Source organism: Phocoena sinus, chromosome 15 (genome assembly GCF_008692025.1).
Source record: "Phocoena sinus isolate mPhoSin1 chromosome 15, mPhoSin1.pri, whole genome shotgun sequence".
NCBI lineage: Eukaryota > Metazoa > Chordata > Mammalia > Artiodactyla > Phocoenidae > Phocoena > Phocoena sinus.
Window position 1 is genome coordinate 49,843,667 of NC_045777.1, and position 16,636 is coordinate 49,860,302.

Consider the following 16,636-nt stretch of genomic DNA (forward strand, 5'->3'; position numbering starts at 1 on the left):
TACTTTATAGCACAGGGAACTCTACTCAATACTATGTAATGACCTATATGGGAAAAGAAACTAAAAAAGAGTGGATATATGTATATGTATAACTGATTCACTTTACTGTACACCTGAAACTAACATAACATTGTAAATCACCTATAATCCAATAAAAAATTTTTTAAAAGAATAAAATGATAAAAATATTAAAAGGAAACTAGAACACGTCCCTTAGAATACAGTCATGGGAAAGAATTTCTTGAGCAAGACAGGGAACCGGGGAACATGAAGAAAAAGTTACTTATTTGACTACATTTTTTAAAATGCTATGTAATTATAAAAAGTGTGAAAGGATAGACGTCATCAATTAAGTCAAAAGACAAATGGGAGAAAACATGTGCTTTGTGTGATAAACGGTGAATATACCTAAGATAGAAAGGAAATTCACACACTGAAAAAAAGACAGTCCAAAAGAAGACACTGGAAATATCCCATATCCCGGCAATTTACAGGAGAAGATGAGAAAGATGAAAGTGGTCCCCTGGTGGCAGTGAGTGACAGGGGCAGATGTTGCCAGGGTAGGATGCCCCAAAAGTGATGCTCTGGTTTGAGTGCTCCCCCTTGGCAGCCCTCACCAGCTTCCCTGGGCTGGCAGATGCAGGTCAGGCTACCTGGGACCCCAGCTCCGAGAAGAAGCCACCCACACTGGCTCCTCCTGCAGTGACCCGAGTAGGGGTGAAAAGAGGTCTAACATGTTTAAAGTTGCAGTCCCAAAAGGATAGGAGAGAACGAGGCAGAAAAAACATGAGAAATTTCGTGAAAGACATTAATGTACAGATTCAAGAAGCTCAGTGAATCCTAAGAAGAAATTGTACAAAGAAAATCACACCCAGGCACATAATAGTCAACTACTGAAAACCAAACAAAAAGAGGAAATATTGAAAGCATCCAGAGAAAAATGACATTCAAGGGAATAACAATTCAAACAACGTATGACTTCTCTGCAGAAACAATGGAGCAGACAGGACAGGGGGGAGGAGAAAACAGACCTACATGGTTGCAAGATTCTTGCATCTTACATGAAGTGGCACAGTATAAATTCTAAATAGTCTGTGAAATGTTAGGGATGTAATTACAATCCCTAGAGCAACCAGTATAAAAATAATGCTAAGGTATACCTAAAGATCCAATAAATAAATTAAAATGTATTTTAAAATATTCATTTAATCCGAAAGAGGTCAGGAAAGGAGGAAAATAATATAAATCAGAGGGGGCAAACACAAAACAAATAATAAAATAGGAGACCTAACTCCAACCATATCAATAATTACATTAATTATTCATGGACTACACACTCCAGTTAAAAGGCAGAGATTATCAGACTGGATTTTTTTAAAAAGCAAGACCCAGCTATCTACATCCATAAAGACACAGATGGGTTGAAAGTAAGCAGATGGACAAAGACCCAGCATGCAATAATAAACATGAAAAAAAAAAAAAAAAAAAAAAACATGAGAAACTGGAGCCCCTATATTTCTATTAGATAAAGTGGACTTCAAGGCAAAAGGTATCACCAAAAAAAAATTTTTTTCATAACCATAAAAGGGTCAATTCATAAGGAAGAAATAAATATGTATGCACCTATTAAAAGAGCGTCAAGGGACTTCCCTGGTGGTCCAGTGGTTGAGACTCTGTGCTCCCAATGCAGGGGGCCTGGGTTCGATCCCTGATTGGGAAACTAGATCCTGCATAACACAGCTGGGAGCCCGCATGCTGCAACTAAGACCCAGTGCAGCCAAATAAATAAATAAATAAATAATTTTAAAAAACCAGTTCTTGGGCTTCCCTGGTGGCGCAGTGGTTGAGAGTCCGCCTGCCGATGCAGGGGACACAGGTTCGTGCCCTGGTCCAGGAAGATCCCACATGCCGTGGAGCAGCTAGGCCCGTGAGCCATGGCCGCTGAGCCTGCACGTCCGGAGCCTGTGCTCCGCAACGGAAAAGGCCACAGCAGTGAGAGGCCCGTGTACTGCCAAAAACAAAACAAAACAAAACAAAAAACCAGTTCTCCATAAACTTCAAAGAATTTGGGTGATACAGAATATGTTCTCTGACCACAATGGAATTAAATTAGAAATCTATAACAATAATTAGGTAACTAGAAATCAGTGAAAATCAGACTCAGGGTCTCCTGAGAGACATGCTGGTTTGCAGGTGATGGGGAAGGGGCAACCTGGAAACTTCCACGTTTACCCAAAGAGGCACAAGATTAGAAACAGCTGGAGAGCCGGTGTAGGGCAAGGAGACAGCAGCAGCAGGGCTGGTACGGAGTCTGGTTCTACTGGGTTGCCCCCTCCTCCCACCCTGCAGGGCAGGGTCTCTCCAAGCAGGAATGTCCCAGAAATCCAAGGCTGTCGCCCCTCATTCCCCACCCACCTCATCCTTAGTCAGGCTGCAAAAGTGTCAACCGGGGCTTCAGTCATCTCAAGGCTAGACTGGGGTAGGATCTGCTTCTAAACTCACATCCGTGGCTGTGGCCTCAGGTCCACACTGGTTGTTGGCCAGAGACCTGGGTTCCTTGTCACGTGGACCTGCCCGTAGGGCAGCTGGAGCTCCACGCAGGATGGGGGGGAGGAGAAAGGAAGAAGCAGATCAGCGGGTCTGGTCACCAATCCCGAAGGCAACCTCCCATCTCCTTCTGTTTTCTCCTTGTCACTGGGTGCAGCCCACACTCAAGGGGAGAGGGTTACGGGAGGGTGTGGGCGGAGTGGTTTTCTGTTATTAACTTGTAAGAGTTCTTTATAAATTCTTCATACTAGACCCTGATCAGATTTATGAGTTGCAAATATTTTCTCTGGCTCTGTAGCTTGTCTTTTCCCTTTCTTGATAACTCCACGCTGTTCATCTAAATGGGTTTGGTCAGCTGAGATTCTCACTAGCAGTGAGGGGTTCTAGTGGTCCACATCCTCGCTAATATCTGGAATTTTCAGACTTGGAGATTTGTACCATGACTTTATTTGCGTTTCTCTGATTACTCCTGAGGCTGAGCACCTTTGCGTTATTTACTGGCTGTTAAAATTTCCTCTTTGGAGAAATGAATCTTCAAGTATTTGCTGTGCTGTTGGGCCATTGGTCTTTTACTCACTGATTTCTGGTCATAGAGCACTAGACGTGCATAGGTTTTAAGTGGTGGAAATGTTCTTTCCTGTTCTGTGACTTGTCTTTTTCTTTCTTCATGGTCTGTGTGTGTGTATTTAATATATTTTAAAGAGTTTTAGATTCATAGCAAAATTAAGCAGAAAGTGCAGAGAGTTCCCATATACCCTCTGCCCCCAAACATGCACAGCCTCCCCCACTATCACCATCCCCCATCAGGGCGGTCATTTGTTACAGCTGAAGAACCTACATCCTAATCATCCACAGTCCGTAGCTTACATTAAGGTTCACTCTTGGTATTGTACATTCTATGGGTTTGGACAAATATATAATGACATGTATCTATCATTATAGTACCATACAGGGTAGTTTCACTGCCCTAAATATCCTCTGTGCTCTGCCTGTTCATCCCTTCCAGTGCCCAACCCCCGGCAATCATTGATCTTTTTACTGTCTCCAGAGTTTTGCCTTTTCCAGCATGTTATATAGTCAGAATCATACAGTATATAGCCTTTCCAAACTGGCTTCTCTCACTAAGTAATATGCATTTAAGTTTACTCAATATCCTTTTAGGACTTGATGGCACATTTCTTTTTTCTTTTCTTTTTTTTAAAGACCTTTTTTTTACCTTTTATTATAGAAATTTTCAAACATACACTGAAATCAAATCATACACTCAAGCCCTCACATACCTATCACCCCAGTTCAACAATCATCAACATTTTGACAGCTTTGTTTCATCTACTCCCCACCCTTTCTTCTTTTTCTTTTAATATTTTTATTTTTTTAATTTATTTATTTTTGGCTGTGTTGGGTCTTTGTTGCTGCGCACGGGCTTTCTCTAGTTGCGTCGAGCGGGGGCTACTGTTCATTGTGGTGCACAGGCTTCTCAATGCGATATCTTCTCTTGTTGCAGAGCATGGGCTCTAGGCGCGTGGGCTTCAGTAGTTGTGGCACGCAGGCTCAGTAGTTGTGGCTCGTGGGCTCTAGAGTGCAGGTTCAGTAGTTGTGGCGCATGGGCTTAGTTGCTCCGTGGCATGTGGGATCCTCCTGGATCAGGGCTTGAACCCATGTCCCCTACGTTGGCAAACGGATTCTTAACCACTGGGCCACCAGGGAAGTCCCCTGTATTTTTTTTTATTGTTGAACAATATTCCACTGTCTGGATACACCACAGTTTATTTATCCATTCACCTACTGAAGGACATCTTGGTTGTTTCCAAGTTTTGGCAATTTATGAATAAAGCAATTATGAATAAACCTGCTATAAACATCCATGTGCACTTTTTTGGGGACATACATTTTCAACTCATTTGAGTAAATACCAAGTATAATGATTGCTACAGCACATGGTAAGAGTATGTTTAGTTCTGTAAGAAACCACCAAAATATATTCCAAAGTAACTTCCATTTTGCATTTCCACCAGTGATGAACTAGTGTTCCTGTTGCTCTACATTCTTGCTAGCACTCGGTATTGTTAGTGTTTTAGATCTGGGCCATTTTAATGTCTTCATGGTGTTTTTTATGAAGTTCTTCATTTTAATGTAGTTGAATTTGTCAATCATTTTCTTTATGATTAGTGCCTTTCGTGCCTAAAGAAATTCTTCCCCTTAGAAGGTCCTGCTTATAGTTTCTTAACTTCTGAAAGCTTTATAGATCTGCCTTTCATATTTAGGCCTTTAACCTACCTGAAATTTATTTCTGTGTATGTAGGATTAGGTCTCTCTCTCTTTCCATATGGATACCTGATTGACCCAGCAATGTTTATTGAAAAGTCTGCATTTCCCACTGATCTGCAGCAGCTCCTCAGTCATATATTTGGTGCTCGTACATGTATGAGTCTGTTTCTGGGTTCTCTATCCTGTTCCCTTGGTCTACTTGTCAATACCTGGGCCAACACATGGTCGGAATTATTACAGCTATGTAACAAGGACTGATAGCTTGCAGAACAAGCCCTCTCACCCTCATCTTCTTCAGAGAGTCTGGGTAGTCAGGCAACTTGCATTTCCACATTGTAATTCGAGACCACAAAACAATCCTGTTGGAAAATTGATTGGGGTCTGTGGGTCAAGGTGAGGACAGCTGACCACTGGCCCTGGGCCCTGGCTCTATCTGAAGGGCTCAGGGGTGCAGGGTCCGAGACAGGATGTCTGTCGTCCTAAGTCTCAGAAGGAACTAAGGCTGCCTTGCCAGGAGGAAGCTGAATGTCAACAACTTGGAGACAAGAAAGTCATGCACCAGATGAGGACAGAGACTGAGAGAAAGGACGTTGTTGCAGACCAGCCTCACTTGGACCAAACCCGGGTGGCATGGGGGAAGGAGAGAAAGGACTCTTCAGGTGGATACATGGCGGGGGTTTTAACCCACGTGAAACTGGACCTGTAACAACTGAAAATGATGTGAGGGCTATGAGATCTACTCCTCAAAAGATGCAAGAGGAGAGTCTAGAAGGGAGGAATGCAGTCACGGAGAAATAAATACCGAGCAAATGTATTGATAAAGTGCTTCCACGTTTAGTGCTGGATGCGGGAGGAGAGTCAGCATCAGAGGAGAAATGAACAGCCTCATGTTTGTGCTCTGCTGTATCAAATGTGGTCATAAAGTGCTTCCTTCTTGTATCTTCCTTTCTGAGGCTGGGTTTCCTGGATGTGGACCCTGATGTGGACCTGTGTGAAAATGTGAGAACGATGTTTTAGGACGTGGTCCCAGAGAACACTCAGGGGGAGTAGGAAGTGGGTCTGGAAAGGGAAGAGAAGGAGGCCCAGGTCATGGAACTCTGGCCTGATCTCTCGGGAACATCTGAAGGCACCCCAGAACTGTTGCGATATGGGGGCCAGGGAGATGCGGGGTGCACATCTCTGCCTCTGGGGGAGGTAAATCCCTCCAGCAATCCCATCTGACACAGTGGCAGTGGGTCTGGAAGCCTGAGGAGGGCGTCAGGGTGCAGGAGAGGGACAGGAGCAGGGACCAGAGGGGACAGGACGAGACAGGACAGAGCAAGAAGCAGCCCATGTGCCAGAACCCTATTCCCTGAGGCACCGTCAGCAGCACTTTACAGAGGAGGGGATGGGGGCTCAGGGCGGATAAAGGTGTAGCCTTAGAAGAAGGACCAGGGTCGAAACTCAGGTCTCCTAACTCACTCAGCCAGCCACCTGTGAGCCTGAAGTCTTCACACAGAAGCTGCACAGATCCTGGACAGAAGAGGATGCAGGGAACTGTGGTCGGAGGAGCAGTGGACCTAGGGCCACTCTTCTACTTGAGCCCTGGCTTGGCCACAGAGAAGCCAAGGGATTCCACATCTCAGATGAGCTCAGTTGAGCCAGGCTTGGTTGAGTAGGAGGCATCTCAACAAATTACCCCAAATCTGAACGGCTTCACACAACAGCCAGGATATTTTCTGCTGATTCTTTGCTGAGTCAGGGAGTTGGGCAGGGTTCAGCTGGTGGCTCTTCTGCTCCCTGAGGCATAAGCTGGGGCTGGAACTCTCAAGATGACTACCCACACTTATGGTGCTTTGGTAGGGATGGCTGGGGGCTGGTGGCTCTTTCTTTCTCTTTTTCTGTGGCTGCCTTAGGCTTCTTTACACAGAAAGGAAAGTCCAAGCCCGTGCACCCCAAATGGCAAAGGCAGAAGTGTAGATCTCTAAGGCCCAGATGAGGATGTTACCCAGCGTTTGTGCAGACACAACCAGCCACAGGGCCAGCCCAGATGCAAAGGGGGTGGGGAAGCAGGCTCACCTCCCAACAGGAAGTGGCCACCTTGCACAGAGCAGTGCTGTGAGCCATGTGCTGCACTGTCTCTGGGAACAGGGATCAGTCTGGGGCTGGGCTACAGCAGCCTCAGAGTCCCAGAGCAGTGTAGGGCCTGGCCTGTGCAGGGTTGGAAGTGGTTTGATGAAACAGCCAAGATGTCTCAAGACATTTAAAATATGTGACATAATAATAAATGCTTTTTCATTTTTTTGGTCTTTTTTTTTTCTTATTTTTTGCTTTTTCATCTTTGAAAAACCAGCTTTGTTGAGAAATAATTCCATACTAAACCATTCACCCATTTAAAATTTACAATTCAGGGGCTTCCCTGGTGGCGCAGTGGTTGAGTCTGCCTGCCGATGCAGGGGACACGGGTTCGTGCCCCAGTCCGGGAGGATCCCACATGCCACGGAGCTGCTGGGCCTGTGAGCCATGGCCACTGGGCCTGCGCGTCCGGAGCCTGTGCTCCGCAATGGGAGAGGCCACAACAGTGAGAGGCCCATGTACCGCAAAAAAAAAAAAATTAAAAAATGAAATAAAATAAAATTTACAATTCAATGATTTTTGGTGTGCTCACACATATGTGTAACCATCACCACAGTCAATTTTAGAACATTTTCATCTCCTAAAAAGAAGCTGCAGGGACTTCCCTGGTGGTCCAGTGGTTAAGAATCTGCCTTCCAATGCAGGGGATGCAGGTTCAATCCCTGGTCGAGGAACTAAGATCCCACATGCTGCAGGGCAACTAAGCCCGCATGCCTCAACTAGAGGGCCCGCACGCCGCAATGAAGATCCTGTGTGCCACAACTAACACCTGAAGCAGCCCAAAATAAAATAAAATAAATATTAAGAAACTCCATACCATTTAGCTATCACCCTCCCATTTCCCCACCACTCCCCAGCCCCAGCCCTAAGCAACCACTAATACTACTTTCTGTCTCTGTATACTTCCCTATTCTGTACTTTCACATGAATGGAATCATACAATATGTGGCCTTTTGTGACTGAATTCTTTCACTCAGCATAATGTTTCCAAGGTTCCTTCAAGGGAATTCCCTTGCGGTTGAGTGGTTAGGGGAAAAAAAAGTTCATTCAGGTTACAGCATGTGTCAGTATTTCCTTCCTTTTATGGCCGAACACTATTCCACTGCATGGACTGACCACATTTTGTTTATCTATTCATCAACTGATGGACACTTGGGTTATTTCCACCCTTTGGCTACTATAAATAATACTGCTGTGAAAATTTGTGTACAAGTTTTTGTGAACATGTACTTTCATTTCTTTTGGGTATATACCTAGAAGTAGAATTTCTGAGTCATATGATTCGATTTTTAATCATTTGAGAAATTGCCAGACTATTTCCCAAAGTGGCTGCATTATTTTACATTTCCATCAGTAATGTAGGAGGGTTCCAATTTTTCCACATCCTCACCAACACAGGTTATTATCTGACCTTTTGGTTCTAGCCATGATAGCGGGTATAAAGTTGTCTCTCGGGGTTTTGATTTGCATTTCCCTGATGACTAATGATGTTGAGCATCTTTTCAGGTGCTGAATCAAAGTGATTCAGTTATATTGTAAAGCAATTATACTCCAATAAAGATGTAAAAAAAAAGTGATTCAGTTATATATTCTTTCTCATATTCTTTTCCATCATGGTTTATCACAGGATATTGAATATAGTTTCCTGTGCTATGCAATAAAATCTTGTTGTTTATGCATTGCATACATAATAGTTTGCATGTGCTAATCCCAAACTCCCAATCCATCCCTTCTCCACCCTCCTCTCCCTTGGCAAGCACAAGTCTGTTCAGTGAGTCTGCTTCTGTTTCACGGATAAGTTAATTGTTTTAAGTGATACTTTTTTTAATACATTTTTATTGGAGTATAATTGCTTGACAATACCGTGTTAGTTTCTGTTGCACAACAAAGCAAATCAGCCATATGCATACACATGTGCCCACATCCTCTCTCTCTTGAGCCTCCCTCCCACCCTCCCTATCCCACCCCTCTAGGTCATCACAAAGCACCAAGCCAGTCTCCCTGTGCTATGCTGCTGCTTCCCACCAGCCAACTGTTTCACATTTGGTAGTGTATATACGCCAATGCTACTCTCACTTCGCCCCAGCTTCGCCCTCCCACCTCACGTCATCAAGTCCATTCTCTATGTCTACCTCTTTATTCCTGCCCTGCAACTAGGTCCATCAGTACCTTTTTTTTTTTTTTAGATTCCATATATATGCGTTAGCATACGGTATTTGCTTTTCTCTTTCTGACTTCCTTTACTCTGTATGACAGGCTCTAGGTCCATCCACCTCACTACAAATAACTGTTTCATTCCTTTTTATGGCTGAGTAATATTCCATTGTATATATGTGCCACATCTTCTTTATCCATTCATCTGTCAATGGACATTTAGGTTGGTTCCATGTCCTGGCTATTGTAAATAGTGCTGCAATGAACATTGTGGTGCATGGCTTTTTTTTTTTTTTTTTTTTTAATTATTTATTTGGCTGCACTGTGTCTTAGTTGTGGCATGCGGGATCTGATTCCCTGACCAGGGATCGAACCTGAGCCCGCTGAATTGGGAGCACAGAGTCCTAACCACAGGACTACCAGAGAAGTCCTGTAGATAAGTTAATTTGTGTCATATTTTAGATCCCACATATAAGTGATATCATATGGTATTTGTTTTCTCTTTCTGACTTACTTCACTTAATATGATAATCACTAGGTCCATCCATGTTGCTGTAAATGGCATTATTTCATTCTTTTTTATGGCTGAGTTATATTCCATTGTATATGTATATCACAACTTCTTTACTTATTTATCTGTTGATGGACATTTAGGTTGTTTCCATGTCTTGGCTACTGCAACACCATTTGTTGAAAAGACTATTCTGTCTCTCATTGAATGGTCTTGGCTTCCTCACCAAAATCAGTTGACTATAGATGTATGGTTTTATTTCTGGACTCTCTATTCTATTCCATTGGTCTATATGTCTGTCCTTGTGCTGGTACCACACTGACTTGATTTTTATTGTTTTGTGATAAGTTTGAAATCAGGAAGTGTGAGTTCTCCTGCTTTGTTCTTTTTCAGGAGTTTCTGGTTATTCCGGGTCTCTTGCAAACCCACTGAATTTGAGAATCAACTTAACAATTTTTACAAAGAAGTCAGGATTTTGACAGGGATTGAGTTGAATCTGTAGATCAGTTTGAGGAGCATTGACATATTAACATGTTAATTCTTCCAATCCATGAATGTAGGATGTTTTGTCATTTATTTAGATTTTCTGTAATTTCTTTCAACAATGATTTGTAGTTTTTAGAGTATACGAAATCAAAAGGGAAATCAGAAAATACTTTGAGATGAAAGAAAATGAAGACACATCAAAACTTATGGAATATGGTTAATGCAGTGTTTAGAGGGAAATTTATAGCTGTAAATGTCTATACTAAGAAAGAAAAAAATATTTCAAAACAATAATCTAATCTCCTGTCTTAAGACAGTGGAAAAAGAAGGTCACTTGTATTTAACATTGTACTGAAGATTCTAGCCAAGCAATTGATTAATAAAATGAAAAAAAAAAAAGACATCCAGATTGGGAAGGAAAAAGTCAAACTATCTCTATTCCTGTATGACATAACCTTGTATGTACAAAATCCTGAGGAATCCACTAAAAAACTATTAGAATTAATAAATGAGTTCACCAAAGTCTTTGGATACAAGATCCATATACAAAACTCAATTGTATTTTTATATGCTTGTAATGAACAACTGAAAATGAAATTAAGAAAACAATTCCATCTACAACAGTATAAAGAAGTATATATGCTTTTTCAAAAACTCATTACAGGGCTTCCCTGGTGGCGCAGTGGTTAAGAATCCACCTGCCAATGTAGGGGACATGGGTTCGAGCCCTGGTCCGGGAGGATTCTACATGCCACGGAGAAACAAAGCCCGTGCGCCACAACTAGTGAGCCTGCACTCTAGAGCCCGTGAGCCACAACTACTGAAGCCTGTGTGCTACAACTATTGAAGCCCGCGCGCTTAGAGCCCGCCTGGGCTCCGCAACAAGAGAAGTCACCGCAATGAGAAGCCCGCACATTGTTATGAAGACTAGCCCCCACTCCCCACAACTGGAGAAAGCCCGCGTGTAGCAACATCCAACGCAGCCAAAAATAAAATAAATTTAAAAAAAGAAAAGAAAAGAATCCACCTGCCAATGCAGGGGGCACGGGTTTGAGCCCTGGTCCGGGAAGATCCCACATGCCACGGAGCAACTTAGCCCGTGCTCCACAACTACTGAAACCCGCGCGCCTAGAGCCTGGGCTCCGCAACAAGAGAAGCCAATACATTTAGAAGCCTGTGCACCCCAACGAAGAGTAGCCCCCGCTCGTCGCATCTAGAGAAAGCCCGCGCACAGCAACGAAGACCCAACACTGCCAAAAATAAAAAAAATAAAATTAAAAAAAAAAGAAAACGAAAACTCATTACATAAGATCTTGCAGTTGATCTCATATTTCAGACAGTACTGCGCCATCTTCTCAACTGGAACAATATAGTAAATGAGAATATCTGTGATTTCTGCTTGCGATAAAGTCACAGGCACCGTCATGGTTTCAGTGGAAGCTAAATTCCTTCAGTTAGAGGAATGCAGTTACATGTCCACTTGAGAATAAAGGTGGGATTTTCCCCATCCAAATGCAGAGATTTCCTGCCTAACCTTGCCTGACCATCCAGGTCCACCCTCCCCAGATACAGGGTGTAATTTCCGAGGGAGACTCAGGTGGGAGGACACCCCCTGCCCCAGAAGCAGGTCCTCCTGCCAGGACGGGGTGCAGCCCAAGACAGGCGCAGGAGGACTTGCATGAACTCAAAACTGATACTTAAGGACTGTGTTGGTATAAAGACGAATACAATCCATGCTGCGTTCATCATCATTGTTTTTTTCTTCTGATTTTAACAGAAATTGACATTAAATACTTCCCGAGGCCGCCTGAGTGAATCAGGGTCGGTGTGGGGCCGCGAGGGTAGAGGCCATGGGGGCCTTGCGCCGCTCTCCCTCCCTCCACCCCTCCTCCTCTCCCCTTTCCCCTCCCTCCCTCCTACCTTTCTCCCGCTGCCCGTTCCCCGGGTTCCTTTTCTCCCTCTGCCCCTCCACCTCCCTCCCCCTTCCCTCCCTCCCCCTTCCCTCTGTCCCTCCAACCCTTCCCCAGGTTCCTTTTCTCCCTCCACCCTCCTCCCTCTGCCCCTCCCCCTCCATCCCCGGGCCTCTCTCTTGCGCTCTCAGACAGCACTCGCGGGCAGGGAGTCATGCGCGGTCTCTCCGGGCGCGCGGCGCTGCGGGGGCTGATGTGCCGCACGCGGGCCTCGGTCGCCAGCCTGCTTGCGCGCTCCAGCTCTGGTGAGTCCGCCCACCCGGCGGCCATGCGCGAGGTGGGGCGGGCTGAGGCGCCGCAGGCCTCTGCTGGCGCACGTGCGGGCCCTGGCGCAGGGGGCTTGAGGCCTCGGGACTGGCTGGTTGGAGCTGCGCGACCGTCGGGTTCTCGCCGGGCTGGGGCCCTGCGCGCACCCCCCCGCCCCCGCACCGCTCACTCCCACCCAGCCCCCCACGGCCCCGCTCACCTCCTCACCGTGCTCAGGGCAGGGGGTCCCCAGGGTTCCAGGGCAGGAGGAAGCCAGAAGCCTGGTGGCCACACTTTGCGGCGGACTTGGGGCTCCTGAGAGGGGTCATTCTCAGCAGATGAACACTGCCGTCCTGGGGCGTTTTTCCCTCTGGCCTATCTCTGCCCGCTGGGACCTCTGCCCTAGCTGCTGACCCTCAGGCCCTTCGTGAGCGGCAGATGTCCTGGCGTTCCAAATGCTGGCAAGAGTGAACTGCCACCGGCTGAGGCACAAGCCAGCTGGCAGCAGGGCGCCCAGGCACTGGGCTTGGGGGATGGAATAAGGATGGGGGGACTTCCTCCAGCACGGTTCATTGAAGGGATGTGGTGGGTACCCACTGCCTGCTCTCCAGGCCCTGCACAACTTTGGTTTATTTTCCTCCTGGGGATGGGAAGGCAGCTGCAGATGCCTCCAGGGACACTGGCCCTCCTGGACCCTACGTCTTATCTCTCCTCCAGTTTTCTCTTCCCTCTTTGCAAGAATTAGCTGGACATCCAGGGTCTGGGCTCCTCTCAAAATTACACTTGACCCTGGACCCAATGCTGAGGGTCAGCATAACTCTGGAAGTGGCCTGAGGCTGTAGGAGGGTGATGATGCTGGGGGGTCTTCCGGGCAGTGTCTCCCCAGAATGGGGAAGACTGTGGCAGTGTTGACTTTAGGTCTGGAAGCATCCCACCCTGGAACCCCACAGCAGCCTGGTCAACAAAGGTGTGAGGGGAGGAGCCCTCTCAACTCTCCCCACCTGCAGACAGGAACCCCTCCACCTTTCTCCTCAATCCCCAGGTCCCTTTGTCCTGCTGTCTGTGGCCCAGCCAGTGGGGAAAGTGCACTTCTGTCTCCCTGGTCCCCTGCCATTCCTTCACCTGAGACCCAGAAGATGGGTGGTAGTTCCTTCCTGATGTGGCAGGTTGGGGGTTCAGACATTGTCTGTGCTAGCGCCACAAAGGACAAGAGTGAAAATCAGGCCAAGACTTGTACTTTCTTTCCAGTGTGGCATCTTTGGGCCTCCGGGTGGCCTCTGAGCTGGACTGTGCCTCCCTAGGCCTCCAGGCCTTCTAAGATAGATGCCTTTTCAGGGGACATCAGCTCTATCATGGGCAGCTTCTGCCACTGCCTGGGAGGGCCCATGGCCCCTCTGACAGGCTGAAGTCCCCAGGGACCCCCTGTGCTGCTTGTCCCAAGGGGTAGCACCATGCTAGACAGTCCTGGCTGTGGACACCACACTACTCCCCTCCAGAGCTGCTCTGCCTGAGGCAGACACTCTGAAGTCCAGGTGACACCTGGGTCCTGGCAGGGGAACCCAGGTCCGGGAGACATGAAAGGGTGAGGCCTCGGCAGCCCCGAACCCCCCTCTTCTAAAGGAGGACCCTCCTGGACCCTGGAGCGGACCCTGGTTGCGGTGAAGCCAGACGGGGTGCAGCGGAGGCTCGTTGGGGATGTGATCCAGCGCTTTGAGAGGAGGGGCTTCAAGCTGGTGGGGATGAAGATGCTGCAGGTACCAGGGCTCTTGGCCTGTGGGTATCCCTGAGGGGACTGGGATGGGGGGCTTCTCACATCTCAGCCCTGCCTCAGGAAGACATCCTGGTGTTGGCAGTAGAAGGGGAGGGGTGGGGAGGTGTCTGCCTTGTGCTTTTGTGGCTGGAGTGCTGCCCCATGTAGGTGTCATCTGCAAAGGGCCCTGTGATCATACACCATGTCACTGTCCCAGTGCCTGGTGGGGCTCCCTCTCCAGGGGCTCCTCTCACCCCCTTCCCCCAATGCACCAGGCACCAGAGAGCATCCTTGCCGAGCACTACCACGACCTGCAGAAGAAGCCCTTCTACCCAGCCCTCATCAGCTACATGAGCTCTGGCCCGGTGGTGGCCATGGTACAGCGGGGCAGGGGTGGTGGGAGGGGTGGAGGGTCCTGGACTGAGCCCTTGGTGATACCCACCTCTCCCCACCTCCTTTATCTCTGTGCTGCAGGTCTGGGAAGGCCCCAATGTGGTCTGCACCTCGAGGGCTATGATAGGACACACCAACTCGGCTGAGGCTGCCCCTGGCACCATCCGGGGAGACTTCAGCATCCACATCAGCAGGTATGGGGGCCCTAACACACTCGGCCACTTGGAGCTGAGGGCCAGCTCACTAGGGGCTTAGGGTGGTGGCTTGCTGCTAAGGCAGATCCACCAGACCTGGGCTTCTTGCTCAGGGGAAAGTAAAGCCAGAGGAGACTTTTACTGATGGCCCATCACACCTAACGTTTGCTAGTGCAGTTTTTTTAAAAACCCTTTCATGCACACAGGAGAAGATAAAGCATTCCCTGTATGTTTTATATGTGCTCTGCCATCGTTGTCTGTCACCTCACTTTATCGCCAGACACCCCGGGGGTTGGCACGGGACAGATGACGTTGTGGGTAAGAAGCTGACATCAGGCTGGAATCCAGTTTTGCAGCTCCCCTGTTCTTCCTTTCACCTCTGTACAGTCACCCCGCTTGCTCCCCTTGACAGTAGGGGATCAGCAGACTGTCCCTGGGACCCCCAAGGTGCACACTGAAGCCTGTGTCCTACCTCTGCCACCTGGCACAGGAATGTCATCCACGCCAGCGACTCCGTGGAGGGGGCCCAGAGGGAGATCCAGCTGTGGTTCCAGAGCAGTGAGCTGGTGGACTGGGCAGACGAAGGCCACCACAGCAGCATCTATCCAGCCTGAGCACTCAGGGTGCCCTCGGTCACGCCAGCATCCACCCAGGACCAACTACCTCTGTCGACAAGACCTTGAGCCCACACCCATGCTCTGCCCATCTGTCCCAGACCCACCCGCCTGTCTGCCTGCTGCCCCACCCCCGCCCAGAGGGGTTGAGCCACCAACTTTATGTGCCTTTTAGTATTATCCGAAGCAAGCAAGTGATTGGACAAAATCCTTTCTGTACCAAAGTGCCAGACAAGCTTTGGGGTGCCTCCAAAAGCTGGTAGTGTGACCTCCCTTCCCCCAGAGTGGGGACATTAAAATTCACTGTGCTGTGCGTGGGGGTGGAGTGCTCATTACAGCCTCTGCCATCTCTGAGGTAAGGATGAGGCCTTTATGCAAAGTTGTAAGCAGCTTGAAAGTACAAATGAAGCTTACCATCTCTCACACACCAGGAGGAAATCAATAACTTTGTTGAATGTATGAGACAGGCAGAGGTCCAGAGACCTCCAGCCTAAAATCTGGAGAATCCAAGCTGAGCCCCTGAGCTAGTGCTCTCCCTGGAGGAGGAGCCCTAGGCAGGACTGGAGGGTTGCAGGAAGGGTAGGCAGGGAACTGAAGCCGCCCCCAGGGCAGAAAGGCTGGTGACCACACTGACACTACACACTTACGCCTGGTCCTCAGGTGTGTCCCCGGTCACTTGTCACAGGTACTGGACACCACACATCATTACACCTGCTCAGGCCGACTTGGTCCTCACTCAAATTTGACGTCTTGCCGACGGAAGCGCTGGTCCCGGATTCCCGGCTTTGGTTGCTCTCTGTGCCTACGCATGAGGGCACGGATGAAGTGTACTGACTTTACTGGCCGCGAGAGGGTCGTGTTGGGAGCCAACCCTGGGACTGGCCATTCGAGAGAAGGGCCTTCCTTGTTTCCCATGGCTTTTCTGGGCTCTACTCTCCTACCCTCTTCTACGTCACACTTATGCAACAGGAAAGGGAAGCGTCCAGGAGGCGAGGAACTCTAAATGCTGGGCGAGTCCGACCAGGTGTTTTAAATGCACAGCAGGGCCCAGGGCGGTGAGGGAAGCCGAGGGGCCCTGGGCCGGCCCGCGAGCTCCACCTTAGCCCAGGAACCGAGTGTCCCCTGTGTCCGGCCGGCTCCGACCCCGGCACTGACGCCCAGTCTTGTGAAAAGCAGTCGGGAAAGCGGATAGCTCCCAGCCGCGTTCACCGCGCCTACGCCGCGAGAACCTGCCCGCCGCACTGCGCCTGCGCACACCTTGGCGCCCAGAGTGATTTCCAGTCCCAGCCGGCCGCGCGGCTATGGGGCCGGACGTCCTGGGAGAAGCGGGGGGAGGGCCGGGAAGGACTCGGTTGTCCTGGGAAGAGGGAGGGCCGGGGTGGTTGGAG

General features: G+C 48.3%; 1 protein-coding gene and 1 long non-coding RNA gene across 4 annotated transcripts; one reads left to right on the top strand and one right to left on the bottom strand.

The window, feature by feature from the left end:
- Positions 1-5,627: 5,627 nt before the first annotated feature.
- On the bottom strand, positions 5,628-16,539 carry LOC116740312. The gene is made up of 2 exons (XR_004345858.1): positions 15,896-16,539; positions 5,628-5,802 (listed from the first exon to the last, which is right to left on the bottom strand). It is a non-coding gene; the product is annotated as an uncharacterized LOC116740312 (long non-coding RNA).
- NME4 (NME/NM23 nucleoside diphosphate kinase 4) lies at positions 12,120-15,561 on the top strand. 3 transcript variants are annotated; one of them, XM_032605821.1, is made up of 5 exons: positions 12,120-12,296; positions 13,918-14,051; positions 14,323-14,424; positions 14,522-14,634; positions 15,022-15,158. In XM_032605821.1, the coding sequence occupies exons 1-5, from the start codon at positions 12,206-12,208 to the stop codon at positions 15,041-15,043; spliced, it is 462 nt and encodes a 153-aa protein (XP_032461712.1). In that variant the 5' UTR covers positions 12,120-12,205; the 3' UTR covers positions 15,044-15,158. The 3 variants fall into 3 exon arrangements, with proteins under 3 accessions (XP_032461712.1, XP_032461711.1, XP_032461710.1); XM_032605820.1 differs by having other exon boundaries at positions 12,128-12,296; positions 13,921-14,051; positions 15,125-15,441; XM_032605819.1 differs by having other exon boundaries at positions 12,131-12,296; positions 15,125-15,561.
- Positions 16,540-16,636: the final 97 nt, after the last annotated feature.

What these genes read in the sequence shown, in the direction of transcription:
- NME4 (XM_032605819.1), top strand. Translation starts at nt 12,206, where the DNA reads ATGCGCGGTCTCTCCGGGCGCGCGGCGCTGCGGGGGCTGATGTGCCGC. An exon ending in GCTTGCGCGCTCCAGCTCTG is followed by an intron (nt 12,297 to 13,917) that starts GTGAGTCCGCCC and finishes CCTCTTCTAAAG; the next exon opens with GAGGACCCTCCTGGACCCTG. An exon ending in CTGGCCCGGTGGTGGCCATG is followed by an intron (nt 14,425 to 14,521) that starts GTACAGCGGGGC and finishes TCTGTGCTGCAG; the next exon opens with GTCTGGGAAGGCCCCAATGT.